Genomic DNA, 17184 nt, shown 5'->3' with positions numbered 1-17184 from the left:
TGAACTCGAGCGTGGGAACTTTTCCAAGGCTCCAGTTCATGAGGACATCCAGCAGAGGGCGCATCACCGCAACTCAAGGTAAGTACAGATCATCCTGCTTTCCTTTCAGTACCCGGGGGTTTACAGGCACGAGCCTCCTGGCTGTAAAATGATTTACCCCTTCAGATGGATTTACTTCGTGGGACGTGACAGATCATCTGAAGGTATGTATATTGTTGATTTATTATTTTTCAGAGCGAGGGTCTTCAGGTGGATTGAGAGAGCAATAAAATATTAAAACAACCTGTGTGTTTATTTCATTAAAATACTTTTTAATAGTGTGTTTTTTTAACCCTTTCATACAATTGGATTAATAATGGATAGGTGTCATAATTGACGCCTCTCCATTATTAATCTGGCTTAATGTCACCTTACAATAGCAAGGTGACATTAACCCTTCATTACCCCATATCCCACCGCTACACGGGAGTGGGAAGAGAGTGGCCAAGTGCCAGAATAGGAGCATCTTCCAGATGTGCCTTTTCTGGGGTGGCTGGGGGGCAGATGTTTGTAGCCAGGGGGGGCCAATAACCATGGACCCTCTCTAGGCTATTAATATCTGCCCTCAGTCACTGGCTTTACCACTCTGGCGGAGAAAATTGCGCGGGAGCCCACGCCAATTTTTTCCGCCATTTAACCCTTTATTTTAGCAGCTACAGCGCCCAAATTTTGCACATACACACTACTAACATTAGTAGTGTGGAATATGCAAAAAAAAAAGGGATATGAGATGGTTTACTGTATGTAAACCATGTCTCATATCATGTCGGGTTTGGGAAGGAGAAATGAAAAGCCGGCAATTGAATTACCGGCTTTTCACTAACACCGCTGCGTATTTCTCGCAAGTCACACTGCTGGTCCGTGTGGAATCCGTATTTTTCTCGCCCCCATAGACTTTCATTGGCGATTTTTTTGCGCAATACGGTGACAAACACAGCATGCTGCGATTTTCTACGCCCGTGACATATCGTATATTACGGATGCGTAATATACGGCAGATAGGAGCTGGGCCATAGAGAATCATTGGGCCGTGTGTAATGCGTATTTTACGGACGTAGTTTATGCGCTCATACGTCCGTAAAACTCGCTAGTGTGAGGCCAGCCTTACTGTGTAAATAAATAAATAAAATATAACCACAGTAGAGAAAGCATTACAAATGGGTATAATTTATACTAGCCCAATGACTCTGTACATCCTCTTAGGGCCAAAAACCCTCCACAGAAAAGACCCTCTTTTCAGACCACATCAAAGAATCAGGACCCAAAATAAACAGGGGTTAACAATGTCAAACATATCAATGTAAGGTGATGTCAGTTAATAATGCAACTATTTTACAGCTTATGCATATTCAGGAATTACCACCTTCCCCCTTTAGAACCTCAAGGGGATTGACATAATGAAACAAGGCATCCTAGAAAAACTGGAAAGGTCTCACCCGCATTAATGTCACAGGGACATAACCTTCATCTGGATACAGGGGGTCCTTTGAAGTGGTCCAAGGTGGTAATTCCTGAATATGCATAAGCTGTAAAATAGTTGCATTATTAACTGACATCACCTTACATTGATATGTTTGACATTGTTAACCCCTGTTTATTTTGGGTCCTGATTCTTTGATGTGGTCTCAAAAGAGGGTCTTTTCTGAGGAGGGTTTTTGGCCCTATGAGGATGTACAGAGTCATTGGACTAGTATAAATTATACCCATTTGTAATGCTTTCTCTACTGTGGTTATATTTTATTTACACAGTAATGGGTATCTGATCATCCCTTTATGCGGAGATTGCACAGATTAGGGGTGATTTAGTATTATTAAATCCCAATCTGATTTGATCCCCATACGGATACCCTTATTCTGTTATCTTGATTTCAGATTTGGTTATTAAGGGTGGTACAGTGATTAGGGATCTAAGTAAAGTAGATAAAGGGGAGCTATGATATAATATCCCATCTACGTATGATGCATCCCGCAACATTTTGATTGTTGTTTGTCTTTCGCACCTTGCACAAATTTTCATTTTTCATGTTGTTTATGGTAGTTGCAAATTTTAATAATTAAAAGTTACTTTTTAATCCAAATCGTTATATATATTAGTTGGATTCCACCATTGGCTGATTTATTAGAATCAGGACCGTCCAACTCAAGAAAGCCTCCTGATCAAGATTGGTGTGAACACAAGACTGGATGAATCGGGGCCTATGTTCTTATCCAGAACCAAAGTGCCAACCACTTCTACCCGAGGTGCCCACTGCTTGTTAAGTGTAATTTGTCGCTTAGCAGCAAAGATGCCAAAATGGATATAAGAAGTGGAAATTGTACAGCTGTGATAAGGTAACGACTGCATACCGGCATAACAGGCAGGCAAGCGACTGGATATCAGCTGAAGTAATCCATGCTGGGAAGTGAGGGGGAAGAAGATTCAGCACCTCCAGTGCTGGTAGAATACTAATAAAGACTATCTGCCCCGTGAAAAAAAAATTATGTCAAGATACAGAACAAGCAACATCAGACCACGCTTTTCCACATGTTTTGTGTGAAACAACAGATACACTGGGGTTGATAAGAGTACAAACCCAATTCTTATAAGATCAACCAAATAGTAGTGACCCAGGGCAATGAGTGAAAAATCTTTAGCATACATATAAATAATGGACAAACAAGAATAATTATGCAGGATATAAATGATTATGAATTCAATAACATACATATAACTTTTATTAGATAATAAAAAGTTACATAAAAAAAATGTGCAAATGCAGACACATGGAAAAACAATGAGGACAGAAAGTAGGGAGATTAACAAAATGGTTTTTCTCTCTTGAAGTGAATCCTATCACTTAACACGCGTTTCACAACAGCTTCATCTGGGGTTCTGGCGAAACACGTCAGGTATTCGCTGGGTGAGCTGTACTTTCTTGGTATAGTATTTATGTTGTCAGTTACTGATTAGGTTGATGTTTGGTCTGCCGTGACCTTACTGTCAGTATTTACCAAGCTCTATTTTGATTTACTTCACTTGGACTTTTGAAGTGATTCCTTTTGTACATCTTACTACTCAGCTCACCAACCTCTTTTAATGTGTCTGTGTATTTAGCCTTTTTTTAATATTATGTAAAAGTTTTATGTACTTTTATTGAAAATCTGAATAGCTTAGAATCATAATTTTGATGGCTTGGTTCACAATGCTATATGCAGATGGTAACCTGATCAGTACACTTAAGTGACACATATTAGTGACAAATGATGTGATTACAACATATCATTTATTAAGACAGATCTCACTCCATAAAAATCACATTAATAAAGTGCTTCATTGCGTCACAAGAATGATTGGGGGTACACTATCCTGTGGCGCCAGCCCCACACATTTACACAGCAAGCTGCACTACACAGGCAACCTTTGGTAAACTTTTTATTTTAGATTTGCCACTTATTCTAGCATCACTATGTCTGCCATCAGTATGATAAGGGATGGATGGAGAGCCAATTCAGTGGAGGCAGACAGTACTATTACCGTACTACTGAAAAAAACTCAAAGAGCGGTCAGTGATGTCATCACCTTTAATAAAGCCATTTGTAACAAGTCGACACGTTTGTACACGTGTTCCATCCACAGTACAGAAATAGTCATCCACCAGAGGAACCAGCCTCTGCAGGAATAGTGTCTACCCATGTGGTATTTGGTCAATTCAGGGCTTGTCTTGTAGCAGCAGGTAAGTCCATGGCCAGAACATATTTGGCACCCATTGGAAATGCTGGACCAGCTTGGCACACTTTGCAGATCATGTAAGTTGAATGAGAGTTGAAGTGGAACCAAGGGCACGTTCATTGAATCCTCACTCAAGAAGGTGCCACGCTCTTGGGTGTAGAGAGAGACAGCAAATATCTGCTCACTCCGACGTGTGATGATCAGATCTGTAAAGCACAAGTCGAGCGTTGTGCCACCTACAGAATGGACAGTCTTTTGTTGTAGGTATGAGTCTATTTGCCATTATTTCCTGCTACCTCAGGCGGCCGTCGGGTCTGACAGGACCCAATTCAGATTTTGGGTCAGGTGATAAAGAACTCCAATGCGTATCAGAACAGACTGGAAGTGATGGGCACAACGTAGGGGCAGTCTTGGTGCAAATTCCTCCAACAGACCAGAAATCACTTAAACTGGCGTCTGTCCATTTTTCCAAATCCTGACCCATAAGGTCAGATTTTTTGACAGCCTCCTGTTCAATCTCAACACGTGAAGGAAGACCAAGGATTCCACTCAAAGCCTGAAAATCCTGCTCCATGTACTGTCCATGAGATGGGCCGGCATGTAACCACCTGTCACCTAAAAGTACAGAGATCATTAGCGATATACATATAGTCAGACCTCTTATACCCATGATCCCCCATTAAATGAGATATTGACAGAAGGAGGGCAATTATGCACAGAAGGGAGCATTAACCCCTTAGTGACAGAGCCAATTTGGTACTTAATGACCGAGCCAATTTTTCCAATTCTGACCACTGTCACTTTAAGAGGTTATAACTCTGGAACGCTTTATCGGATCCCGCTGATTCTGAGATTGTTTTTTCGTGACATGTTGTACTTCAAGTTAGTGGTAACATTTCTTCGATATTACTTGCAATTATTTATGAAAAAAATGGAAATATGGCGAAAATTTTTAAAATTTTGCAATTTTCAAACTTTGTATTTTTATGCCCTTAAATCAGAGAGATATGTCACAAAAAATAGTTAATAAATAACATTTCTCACATGTCTACTTTACATCAGCACAATTTTGGAAACAATTTTTTTTTTGTTAGGGAGTTATAAGGGTTAAAAGTTGACCAGCAATTTCTCATTTTTACAACACCATGTTTTTTTTAGGGACCACATCACCTTTGAAGTGATTTTGAGGGGTCTATATGATAGAAAATAACCAAGTGTGACACCATTCTAAAAACTGCACCCCTCAAGCTGCTCAAAACCACATTCAAGAAGTTTTTTTAACCCTTTACGTACTTCACAGGAACTAAAACAATGTGGAAGAAAAAAATGAACATTTAACTTTTTTTTGCAAACATTTTAATTCAGAACCATTTTTTTTAATTTTCACAAGTGTAAAAACAGAAATTTAACCACAAATTTTGTTGTGCAATTTTTCCTGAGTACGCCGATACCCCATATGTGGAGGTAAACCACTGTTTGGGCGCACCGCAGAGCTTGGAAGTGAAGGAGCACAGTTTGACTGTTTCAATGTAGAATTGGCTGGAATTGAGATCGGATGCCATGTCGCGTTTGGAGAGTCCCTGATGTGCCTAAACAGTGGAAACCCCCCACAAGTGATACCATTTTGGAAACTAGACCCCTTAAGGAACTTATCTAGATGTGTGGTGAGCACTTTGAACCCCCAAGTGCTTCACAGAAGTTTATAACGTAGAGCCGTGAAAATAAAAAATCTCATTTTTTCTACAAAAATGATCTTTTTGCCCCCAAATTTTTATTTTCACAAGGATAACAGGAGAAATTAGACCACAAAAGTTGTTGTGCAATTTCTCCTGAGTACGTCGATACCCCATATATGGGGGTAAACCACTGTTTGGGCGCACCGCAGAGCTTGGAAGAGAAGGAGTGTTGTTTTACTTTTTCAATGTAGAATTGGCTGGAATTGAGATCGGACGCCATGTCACGTTTGGAGAGCCGCTGATGTGCCTAAACAGTAGAGACCCCCCACATATGACACCATTTTGGAAACTAGACCCCTTAAGGAACTTATCTAGATGTGTGGTGAGCACTTTAAACCCCCAGGTGCTTCACAGAAGTTTATAACGTAGAGCCGTGAAAATTAAAAAAAAAATCGCATTTTTTCTACAAAAATGATCTTTTTGCCTCCAAATTTTTATTTTACCAAGGGTAACAGGAGAAAATGGACCCCAGAAGTTGTTGTACAATTTGTCTTGAGTACGCCAACACCCCATATGTGGGGGTAAACCACTGTTTGGGCGCATGGCTGAGCTCGGAAGCAAAGGAGCGCCATTTGACTTTTCAATGCAAAATTCACTGGAATTGAGATCAGACGCCATGTCGCGTTTGGAGAGCCCCTGATGTGCCTAAACAGTAGAAACCCCCAAAAAGTGACCCCATTTTGGAAACTAGACCCCCCATGGAACTTATCTAGATGTGTAGTGAGAACTTTGAATGCCCAAGTGCATCACAGAAGTTTATAATGCAGAGTCCTGAAAATAAAAAATATATATTTAACAAAGATTTTTTAGCCCCCAAGTTTTTATTTTCACAAGGGTAACAAGAGAAATTGGACCCCAAAAGTTGTTGTCCAATTTGTCCTGAGTATGCTGGTACCCCATATGTGGGGGTAAACCACTGTTTGGGCGCACGGCAGAGCTCGGAAGGGAAGGAGCGCCATTTTGGAATGCAGACTTTGATAGAATTGTCTGCGGGCGTTATGTTGCGTTTGCAGACCCCTAATGTACCTAAACAGTAGAAACCCCCAACAAGTGACCCCATTTTGGAAAATAGACCCCCCAAGGAACTTATCTAGATATGTGGTGAGAACTTTGAATGCCCAAGTGCTTCACAGAAGTTTATAATGCAGAGTAGTGAAAATAAAAAAATATTTTTTTTTCCAACAAAAAAGATTTTTAGCCCCCAAGTTTTTATTTTCACAAGGGTAACAGGAGAAATTGGACCCCAAAAGTTGTTGTCCAATTTATCCCGAGTACGCTGATGCCCCATATGTGGGGGTAAACCACTGTTTGGGCGCACGGCAGAGCTCAGAAGGGAGGGAGTACCATTTGACTTTTTTAGCGCAAAATTGGCTGTTGTGTTTGGAGACCCCCTGATGTACCTAAACAGTGGAAACCCCCAAATTATAACTCCAACCCTAACTCCAACACACCCCTAACCCTAATCTCAACCCGATCCATAATCCTAATCACAACCCTAACGATAACCACAACCCTAACTCCAAAACAGCCCTAATCTCAACCCTAACCATAACCCTAATCAAAACCCTAAATCCAACACACCCCTAACCCTAATCCAAACCCTAACCCTAATCCCAACTCTAACCCTAACTTTAGCCCCAACCCTAACTTTAGCCCCAACCCTAACCATAACTTTAGCCCCCGTCGTCACAAAAAAAGTTCAATGTAACCTTTTTTTTGTACGTCGCGTCCGCCATTTCCGCGCATGCGTGGCCGTAACTCTGCCCCCTCCTCCCCAGGACATAGACTGGGCAGCGGATGCGTTGAAAAACTGCATCCGCTGCCCACGTTGTGCACAATTTTCACAACGTGCGTCGGTACGTCGGGCCGACGCATTGCGACCGCCCCGTACCGACGCAAGTGTGAAAGAAGCCTAAGGCTACTTTCACACTAGCGTCGTACTCGGCCCATCGCAGTGTGTCGGGCCGACGTACCGACGCTAGCGTTGTAAGCGCCGCACAACGGGTGCAGCGGATGCTGTTTTTTCAACGCATCCGCTGCCCCATTGTGAGGTGCGGGGAGGCGGAGTTCCGGCCACGCATGCGCGGTCGGAAATGGCGGACACGTCGCACAAAAAAGTTACATGTAGTTTTTTTTGTGTCGACGGTCCGCCAAAGCACGACGCATCCGTCGCACGACGGATGCGACATGTGGCAATCGGTCGCAATGCGTCGCTAATGCAAGCCAATGGAGAAAAAACGCATCCTGCAAGCACTTTTGCAGGATGCGTTTTTTCTCCAACGACGCATTGCAACGGAAGCCAAAAAACGCTAGTGTGAAAGTAGCCTAACCCTAACCCTAGCCCTAACCCTAAATTTAGCCCCAACCCTAACCCTAACCCTAACTCTAACCCTAACTCTAACCCTAACCCTAATTTTAGCCCCAACTCGTCTTCTCCTGCCGGCCGGCAGATGGCAGCAGATGGCGGGCGCACTGCGCATGCGCCCGCCATGATGAAAAAGCCGGCTGGCAGGAGAAGACAGGAGAGGACCCATGGACACCGGGTGAGTATGTTAGGGTCCCCGAATCCCCCTATTTCTCTGTCCTCTGATGTGCGATCACATCAGAGGACAGAGAAATAACTGATCGCTTTTTTTTTTTTTTTTTGCGGTCGCCGGTAAACTGTTAATTACCGGCGATCGCAAAGCAGGGGTCGGTGCAAACGATCATGTTCTTTGGGGTCTCGGCTACCCCCGGCAGCCGAGACCCCAAAGATCTTCCGGGTGCCGGGCGCACTGCGCGTGCGCCCGCCATTTTTTCCCGGAAAAAAGATGGCGGCGCCCATGGGGAGACACGAGGAGCTCCGGGGAAGGTAGGTAAGTATCGGGGGGCTACTGGGGGCCATCGGGGACCACATTTCTCTGTCCTCCGATGTGCGATCACATCGGAGGACAGAAATTAAACGGCAAATCGCGTTTTGTTTTTTTTGTTGCGACCGCCGGTAAACGGTTAATTACCGGCGATCGCAACTCGGGGGTCGGTAAAACCCCCCCGAATCATGTTCTCTGGGGTCTCGGCTACCCTCGGCAACCGAGACCCCAGAGAAATTCCGACTCTGGGGGGCGCTATTCACTTTTTCCACAGCGCCGTTAATTAACGGCGCTGTGGTTTAAGTACCCTTAGCGGCCGCCGTTAAAAGGCGTATCGGCGGTCGTTAAGGGGTTAATCCCCTTAACATTCATTTTTTGACAAACTTAAGTGGGCACAGTAGCTGCCCGATGAGAACCCCACAAACAATTTACCTTTTTGCAGTGGCTCCTTGTTCCTGTGGGTCAGTGGTACCACCAAAAATTTTACTTCAGCTAACAGCTCCCACAAATGCAACAGGCGAACGTGCCACACTCCCGGACGAAGGGGACGCGTTAAAGGGGGCTTGTATTGCGTGAAATCGGCCTCAGAATCAACTGAAATGTCATATGAAGCAGCTATTATGTAGGTAGGATCAATCCAAACCACCGTAACAGTAACATTGACTCCGTGCGTCCACCTCTGCACAGCAACAGGCTCATCCATGGGCCCAATAAGACCACCAAAATTACGGAAAATTCGCTCCTTGGCATCCCATTCAGTGCCCACCTAGAAAAATAAAAAAATAGTTAAAATATCACAGGGAGGGCCTCTAATACACATTTTTTGTATTGATTTCATACTTGCATTACAAGAACCAAAACGCGTTTGTGTCAATGGGAAAGTATGAAGGTTTTTATATGGGTTTTCTTTTGCGAGAGGAGTTTAATATTTGTCTATGGTCTACGTTCAGTATTGCAGCTCGGACGTATTCGACGCACTGGCACTTGTATAAGTGGAATTGGCCCTTATAGTGAAATATTTTACACATTACCTCCAAATTTTGGATACGACTAAATGCTCCAATCTTGTCAAGTATCCTCAGGCTGCCTCGTGGCATCATCCAGAATTCCAGAGTCTCACTTGGATGGACTCTCTGGGTCACCAAATAACCTTGGAAGCGATCATCGTGAAAATAAACTTCGACGCTTGATGGGAAGTCATCTGCAGAAAAGCTACACAGGGAGGAGAGAAAAGTTGAGCTTTAGGCGCTAGAAATTTTAAATCCTACATTAAATCTTTACAACCAAGAGAGAAGAATAACTTGTATTAACTATGAAAAGCTGCAATATTTAAGTGAAATCATACATTTAAAAGCCGGTTAAGGACTATGTATCGGCTGACTAGTCCAAGGCAGGTCCCTGGCTTTGTTTGTCTCCGCCCTGCTCTACTTGATTGACAATTCTCTCCCTATGCATACAAATAGGGAGAATCCTGTCAAACAACTGGAGCAGGGCGGAAAGAAGCCAGAACGAAGCATACCTGGCTGCAATTGTGCTGCCAGGTGCCGATTCCTGTTACCCATAGTTGGTGAATCTAAAGGCAGGCTCCTTTCAACTCTACAAATTAATAATTGCATCACTGCTATATAGACTGTGCTCTTACATGTAAGGACCTTTGTGCACATTTGGATCAAATTGTGTAAGCCCCTCTGCCAGCAACAAGGCGACCTCTTTAGATGGGAACCTACATTAACAGACTGATCTCTCATTATGCTAGGTCTATAAATTTAAGAGGCAGAACTTAGCACTTTGAGTGTATTTAAACTGTTCGTACGCTAAATACAACTAAACAGGTAGATAATATGGCAAGGGTCACAGTAAAATGCAGAAAGGTTCAGTCTTTGGCTACCTGCAGGCTGACTTTTTGTTCTCTTTCTCTGGTTTCCGAAGTTTATTCAATGATAATCGTGTAAATGACATGTACGCAGTCAAAGTGACATCAGTGACACCTTCTTGTCCTTCTGTGTAGTGATAGACATTCTCCCAGTAGGCTTTTAGATTTGGGGTCCCTGGATCTGGTTCTCCAAATACATGAGCATCCAGAATATCCATAGCCTCCTGATTCACAGATGACTCAAATTTTCTAGCAAAGAATGTCGGCCTGGAAACTTGCTAAAACAAAACAAAAACAAACATGATGAATTTGGTTGTTAGAACTGCGGGACAAAGTAAGAACATGAAACCAAATACAAAAAAAAAAAAATGTAAGACAGAAAAAGAATCACAACACCCCCAATTTTGGTCAGGACACACTGCCGAAAGTGGCCAATATTGCCCAATTACTATTGTAGGCACAGCACTTGATAAAACATTGGATGGGGCTTAATCCTATCTATGCACAAGCATTAGAAAAGGTGGACGGAGACTGGAAAAACTGCCCCAAAACAGCGCAAGCGTAAGGATGCCAAAAAAATTGCCAGAAGTGTCACTCATCTGAACAAGGGGTTACCCCTTCAAGACCTTGCCCTTTTCCATTTTTGCATTCTCGTTTTTCGCTCCCCTCCTTACCAGAGCCATAACTTTTTTATTTTTCCGTCAATATGGCCATGTGAGGGCTTTTTTTTTGCGGGACGAGTTGTACTTTTGAACGACACCAAGGGTTTTACCATGTTGTGTACTAGAAAAAGGGAAAAAAATTCCAAGTGCGGTGAAATTGCAAAAAAAGTGCAATCCCACAGTTGTTTTTTGTTTGGCTTTTTTGCTAGGATCACTAAATGCTAAAACTGACCTGCTATTATGATTCTCCAGGTCAATACGCGTTCATAGACACCGAACATGTCTAGATTACCTTTTATCTAAGTGGTAAAAAAAATTCCAAACTTTGCTAAAAAAAAAATAAAAATTGCGCCATTTTCCGATACCCGTAGCGTCTCCATTTTTCGTGATCTGGAGTCATGTGAGGGCTTATTTTTTGCGTGCCGAGATGACGTTTTTAATTATACCATTTTGGTGCAGATATGTTCTTTTGATCACCCATTATTGCATTTTAATGCAGGGTCGCGGCGACCAAAAAAAACCCCGTAATTCTGGTGTTTCGAATTTTTTTCTCGCTACGCTGTTTAGCGATCAGGTTAATGCTTTTTTTTTTTATTGATAGATCGGGCGATTCTAAACGCAGCGATACCAAATATGTGTAGGTTTGATTTTTTTTTTATTGTTTTACTTTGAATGGGGCGAAAGGGGGTGATTTAAACTTTTATACTTTTTTTTTTTATTTTTTTCATATTTTTTTAAACTTTTTTTTTTTTTTTACTTTTGCCATGCTTCAATAGTCTCCATGGGAGGCTAGAACCACTCGATCGGCTCTGCTACATAACAGCGATCATCAGATCGCTGCTATGTAGCTGAATTGCAGGCTTGCTATGAGCGCAGGGTGGCGCTCACAGCAAGCCGGCATCAACAACCATAGAGTAGAGGTCTCAAGGAGACCTCTGGTTGTTATGCCGACGCATCGCTGACCCCCGATCATGTGACGGGGGTTGGCGATGCGCTCATTTCCGGCCCGATGGCCGGAAGCAGTAGTTAAATGCCTTTGTCAGTGTTTGACAGCGGCATTTAACTAGTTAATAGCGGCGGGTGAGTCGCGATTCCACCCGCCGCTATTGCGGGCTCGTCAGCTGTTCAAAACAGCTGACATGTCGCGGCTTTGATGCGGGCTCAGGGCCGCAGCCTGCATCATAGCGGGGGTACCGCAGTAATAGTATGGCAGAGGTCGGTAAGGGGTTAATCTAGAGACTCTCTTATGACCGGACAGCTCAGGATCATGGATGTTCCAGAAGCTATATAGGCGAAGGTTACCTTTAGTCGTGCAATGTCTGGTGCTTTGAAGTCATTAGGGGAGCAGCCGCACCAGTCCACAATGTGCTTATACTGGCAGCGGCAGCCCAGTTTCCGGTTCCAGTTTGTCACTCGCAAGTTATTATCCACAAACGTATCGCAATCTTGACTGTTCTCCAGGACGGTGTGAAAAAATGACTGAAAAGAGGAAGACATTCAGCAGTGAGTGACCACTGATGACACAGTATGTCCCCAGACCCAGGGATGCGCGAGACGAGTCTCTGACCTCGGCGGGGAGCAACGTGTACTTGTAGAAACGCCGGAGCTCGGACACAAGGACATCCTGAGTATAAATCACGTATTTCACAAACGGGCGAGTCAGGACAAACCAATCCGAGCCGCCATCCACCACAATGCCCTCTGGAACCTCCCGCTCGCCAAGACGCCACATGTGAGAATCACATTCATGGAAAAGGCGATCGATTCCTTGCTTCTTAATGAACCTAGAAGAAGGAAAGAAAACCTTGTTTTAGGCGTCTTGTACAAGACGGGGAATCACTGTACTCTGCTTAAAGGGGTTGCCCGTTTACAGGACATGCTGTCTATGTCTGATAGATACAGGCGAAGAACAGCACCGAGATAGGACTCACAGAAGTGGTTTTAATACAATGCCTCCATTATTGAGTTTACAGATGTTTGGTGCATAAGATGGGAAAAAAAGGAAAAGTAAAAATGTTAAATAAAAGATCACACACATATCCTTACCGGGCATTATCACGGCCATGAGATTTAAGAAAGTTCTTATCTTTGTATTTCGATAAGAAGTAAACCAGCTCCTGATTGGTCCTATGTGAAAACAAACAAGATGATAAATCATATCCTTATATCGCTATTGTAAAGGGCTAAAAACAAGCGTAACATATTTTATTCACCTGGTGGGGTAGTCCGCAGCACTCAGGTTGATGAAGAAGTCCCAAGGCCAGTCGCTCATCTCCAGCAGATCCTGCATGCTACGTAAATACATGGTGAGCAGGCTGGCACCACCCCAGATTGTGATCATGCGCCAAGGCGTGACACGAATATTTGTGTATTGCTGTGCTATCTGAACCATTTCATTGTGCAGGTAATTGGAACGCTGGAAAGGCAAGAAAAAAAATATTAAAAGCGATCGAGGGGCACATTTCTCATCTAATTTAAAGTGAGTGTCACCAGATTTTTAGACTAAAGACATCATGCATTGTTAAAGAGCTCTCAGACCTGATGAGGCTGGTGTACTAGCTTTGGAACTCCATGAGTCTAGCTGAATGATCTCTTTCTTAAAAAAGTGTTCACTCCAACTCTAGCAGGACTCAAACTGCTCATGCTAACATCCAAACTATGCCCAGTGTCAAAATCAGGGCTGAGATCTATGTAACAATGGATGCAGATGGTATTAGAAAACCTGCGACATGTTCTCAGCACAGAGATCCATAGAATTTGTGTGTCCGTTCCATTAAACTCAATGTCTTTCTCTCTGATCAGAATCTGCCATTTAATATACCATGGTTAACTGATCTGTTTTTCTGCATCCGGAAATACGGACCGTCACCCGATTACCCTTTAACACTTTCAGCATAGGTACGCCTATTACGACAGAGGGAATTGTCCCTACCTGATCCACGTGGATGTAGTAAAAGTGGTCTTTGTGGTATATAGCTTTAATAAGGCGTTTCAGCTGCCGCACAGCTCTCCCGTGTACCACAAGCATGAAGACCAAACGCAGAGGTTTCTTGTGGACTGGAGCTACAATATCATTCTCTTCCCATTGCAAACCGGATGTCAGTTTACCTGCGACAGAAAGCAACCAGAGGAGAATGCTTATTAATTATGGACGTAAAATGCAAACAAATATGGAAAAAAAACCATCAGATCTCATCAACACCACAGGGACAAAATTTACCTTAATGACATTGCACATTGATAAGGAAAATAAACAAGAACTGCCCTAACAATCAGCAGATCTTGCAATAGCGGGCTGCTTCCAATCATGTGTTACAGGCTCCGCTATTCTTTAGAATGGCCACACTACAAAGTAATGGATCACAGGTACTGACAAAGCTGATATCACATGGCACCATATTCTGATGGCAGCCAAAAAGTAAACCCTCCCTGGGGGGGCTCAGAGATGAAAACAAATAAACCCAGGGATATTCACCTTACTGATCACCCGCCTCCCATGTTGGTCTCTACGCTCCGGTTCGTTTTTGACACACATGGCAAGTCAGGAAATGTCTGCTCGGCCCATCACTGGCCCCAGCGGTGACCTGCCATAGCCAGGGATAGTCTTGGCTGGCTTGGGCGGTGTTGAGTCAGGACCAAGAACTACAAACCAGCATGGACCTGATAAAGGTTACATGGCTGAGGCAGAGTATTGCCTCATTTTTTTGGCCCCAATGCACAACCCCTTTAAGGACTTTGCCTACAGGTCCAAGGTAGAGGAGCCCATAAGAAGGGAAAAAAGCTGGAATTTAACTTATTCTTTAACTCAAAGCCACCTTTTCCTTCACCCATGAAATAGTTCATCACGCCTCAATGTGACGACTGTCCCGGTTCTGCCCCCCCCTCTACCAAAGATCATGTATAACGCCACAATACGCACATACTGACAATGCCTCACTAGTAAGCCTAGGGTACAGCAGGAAACAGCAGCAGCACGTGAGAGCCATCAATCAGAGGCGTGTGAAGGTTGTCGGAATACCCAGGGGCCACCAAGGCATGTCAGTGCAGACACAGATGAAGACGAGCTACCTGCTGTGTGGCAGTAACGTGGCAAGCTCTTCGGCATGAGCCGTCCCTGCTGGTGTAAACACACCAGGTTGGCAATCTCCTGCTGGCACTTTTGGGTAGGGGCTCTTGCCAGGGCAGACAAGGCATCTTTTCCTTTGATTTCACATTTGCGGGTGAAGCCATGGTCGGTGTGATGAGGTCCTTCTACGCTTCCCGTGTCCCCGTCTCTGGTCAGATTGGCCCATGTTTCCTGCGGGACATGGATACGGGTGCTCAGCTTGGACTTTGCATTAGCCTCTTTTGCCACTCTGGCTACCTCACTGCCCGCTCTCCCTCCCTTTATCCTTGATCGCCAAGCTCTGCGCCCTGCGGAACTGTCAGGGTCCTTGGAGTGTTCCGCCTTATCGGGGCTTCTACTCCTCTTCTGAGGGGCATTCTGGAATACAAAAAGTCATCACAGCAAAGCAGGAAGGCGGGCGACACCGGCACAAGTCAGCGGGCACGCGTGCGCCAATACGGCCAGGTTACAGTACGCCAACTACGGGTCTCGCTGCCCATCCTAGATGTGGCACCCGCTATCACACAAGTCCCTGTGCCCACTATGGGACCCCAGGGCTGCCCCCCATATACACACACACACTCAGCGCAGCTCTTACAATCTCTCCATCCTCGTCCAGTCCGCTGAAGCTCCACACCACCAGGCCTTGTAACAGCAGCAGAGCCAGGGCGGCAGCTGCCAAGTACTTGTACCGCCGCCCCAGCTTCGGCCCCCTGGCACCGGCCGCCATGTCCCCGGCAGCAGTGAGTTAGCGGCAGCCGTGCTCCGGGAGATCCCCTGCAGTGCGCCTCCACCGCCACATAACGCAGCACTGGCGCTCCGAGCCCTGCTGCTGCCTATAGGAGCTGCCCAAAAGGAAAATGGCCGCCGGATTCAGTCGCACTGGGAAACGTCATCATTCCAACAACTCGACTTCCGGTGCGCGAACCGACCGTCGACGTGGCGTCTCTGGTTGCCTGGCAACCAGTGGGCATAAACCACGTGGCAGTTGTTTCATACAGTCCTGCACTGCTGGAGCCTTAATAAAGAGGCTGATGATCACATTAGACCCAATAAGACCTCCTGTGCTGTGATTCCGATAATAAACTGATTGTATCGGTGGAAGTCTTAACCCCTTCACTTCAGGACAGGTTTTCATTTTTGTGCCACTGGTTTACCTCCTGTCCTTCCTAACTCCATAACTATTATTATTTTTCAGTCATTAATTTTTTTTAAAGGTTAGTCTTTTTAAGTTTAATTTCCTTAGATGTCATCCGAGTGCAGTCTGATAATTTCCCCACACTCATCGACCTATATGGCCGAGTGCGATCCAAATATCGGATGCAAATCGAGCCTGCTGTGTTTTATTTTTTTTTTTCCCTTGAGCGGCTCTATCCAAGGAAAAAAATCAGACGTGCACGGCCCCATAGAATAACATAGGTCTAAGTACGACGCAATGGTTTCACGGACCGAAAATATGCTCGTCACCAGATGTTCAATGTCCAACTACTGTGCCATCCTAGATGTGGCACCCGCTATCACTCACCCTGTGCCCTCTGGCACATGTAATGCCACCCTTACTGACTATTGGTAACATAGCCAGCATCCGCCGTGTGTGGATCCAACTCCGCTCCTGAGCCTGCTCCACACGCTGTCACCCCAGCGCAGGACGTACAGTAACGCACATATATTTGAAGGGGTTGTCCAGTAAAACGTTATCACCTTCTCACAGCTGATTGGTGGGTGTCCGACCGCTGGGACCCACAATGATTGGCAGAAGAGGCGACTTTGATCCACGTTACAAAATGGAGCTGTAAGTCAGATGACCGACTGCTGCTCCATTCATTCTCTGTGGGGCGGCTGGGAAAGGCGGAGCGCAGCATCCTCAGCAGCTCTATAGGGAATGAATGTGATCACTGTTGATCATGTGCCCTGCCGCTCCATTCTATTGGTGATAACAGGCCCCATTCTGTAAATTAGTGCGAGTCCTGGCAGACAGACCCCCCCTGATCAACAAGTTATCACCTATACATTGCATAGGTGATAACTTGTTTTTACTAGGCAACCCATGTAAACTTCATAAAAAACATCAATATTCTGACATTGGATGCAAGAACACTGCCATAGAAGTGTATATTCTACCAATGTCGAACAGCACTGGGATATTTCATGTAACACTACCCAGTTATAAAGTGTCAGGTCAGTGGCCCAAAGGCATTTAACCCCTTAAAA

At 44.6% G+C, this 17184-nt stretch overlaps 1 protein-coding gene across 2 annotated transcripts; it reads right to left on the bottom strand.

Moving 5' to 3' along the window:
* Positions 1–2731: 2731 nt before the first annotated feature.
* Positions 2732–15840, bottom strand: XYLT2 (xylosyltransferase 2). 2 transcript variants are annotated; one of them, XM_077251441.1, is made up of 11 exons: positions 15572–15840; positions 14937–15351; positions 13801–13976; positions 13082–13284; positions 12915–12995; positions 12436–12652; positions 12171–12347; positions 10222–10484; positions 9365–9545; positions 8766–9099; positions 2732–4363 (listed from the first exon to the last, which is right to left on the bottom strand). In XM_077251441.1, the coding sequence occupies exons 1-11, from the start codon at positions 15701–15703 to the stop codon at positions 4041–4043; spliced, it is 2502 nt and encodes an 833-aa protein (XP_077107556.1). In that variant the 5' UTR covers positions 15704–15840; the 3' UTR covers positions 2732–4040. The 2 variants fall into 2 exon arrangements, with proteins under 2 accessions (XP_077107556.1, XP_077107557.1); XM_077251442.1 differs by having other exon boundaries at positions 14937–15165.
* Between the last annotated feature and the right edge of the window lie 1344 nt (positions 15841–17184).

This window comes from Ranitomeya variabilis, chromosome 4 (genome assembly GCF_051348905.1).
Source record: "Ranitomeya variabilis isolate aRanVar5 chromosome 4, aRanVar5.hap1, whole genome shotgun sequence".
In the NCBI taxonomy this organism is placed as follows: domain Eukaryota; kingdom Metazoa; phylum Chordata; class Amphibia; order Anura; family Dendrobatidae; genus Ranitomeya; species Ranitomeya variabilis.
Note: the sequence above shows the minus strand (reverse complement) of the source record. Positions and strands in the feature narration are given on the sequence as shown.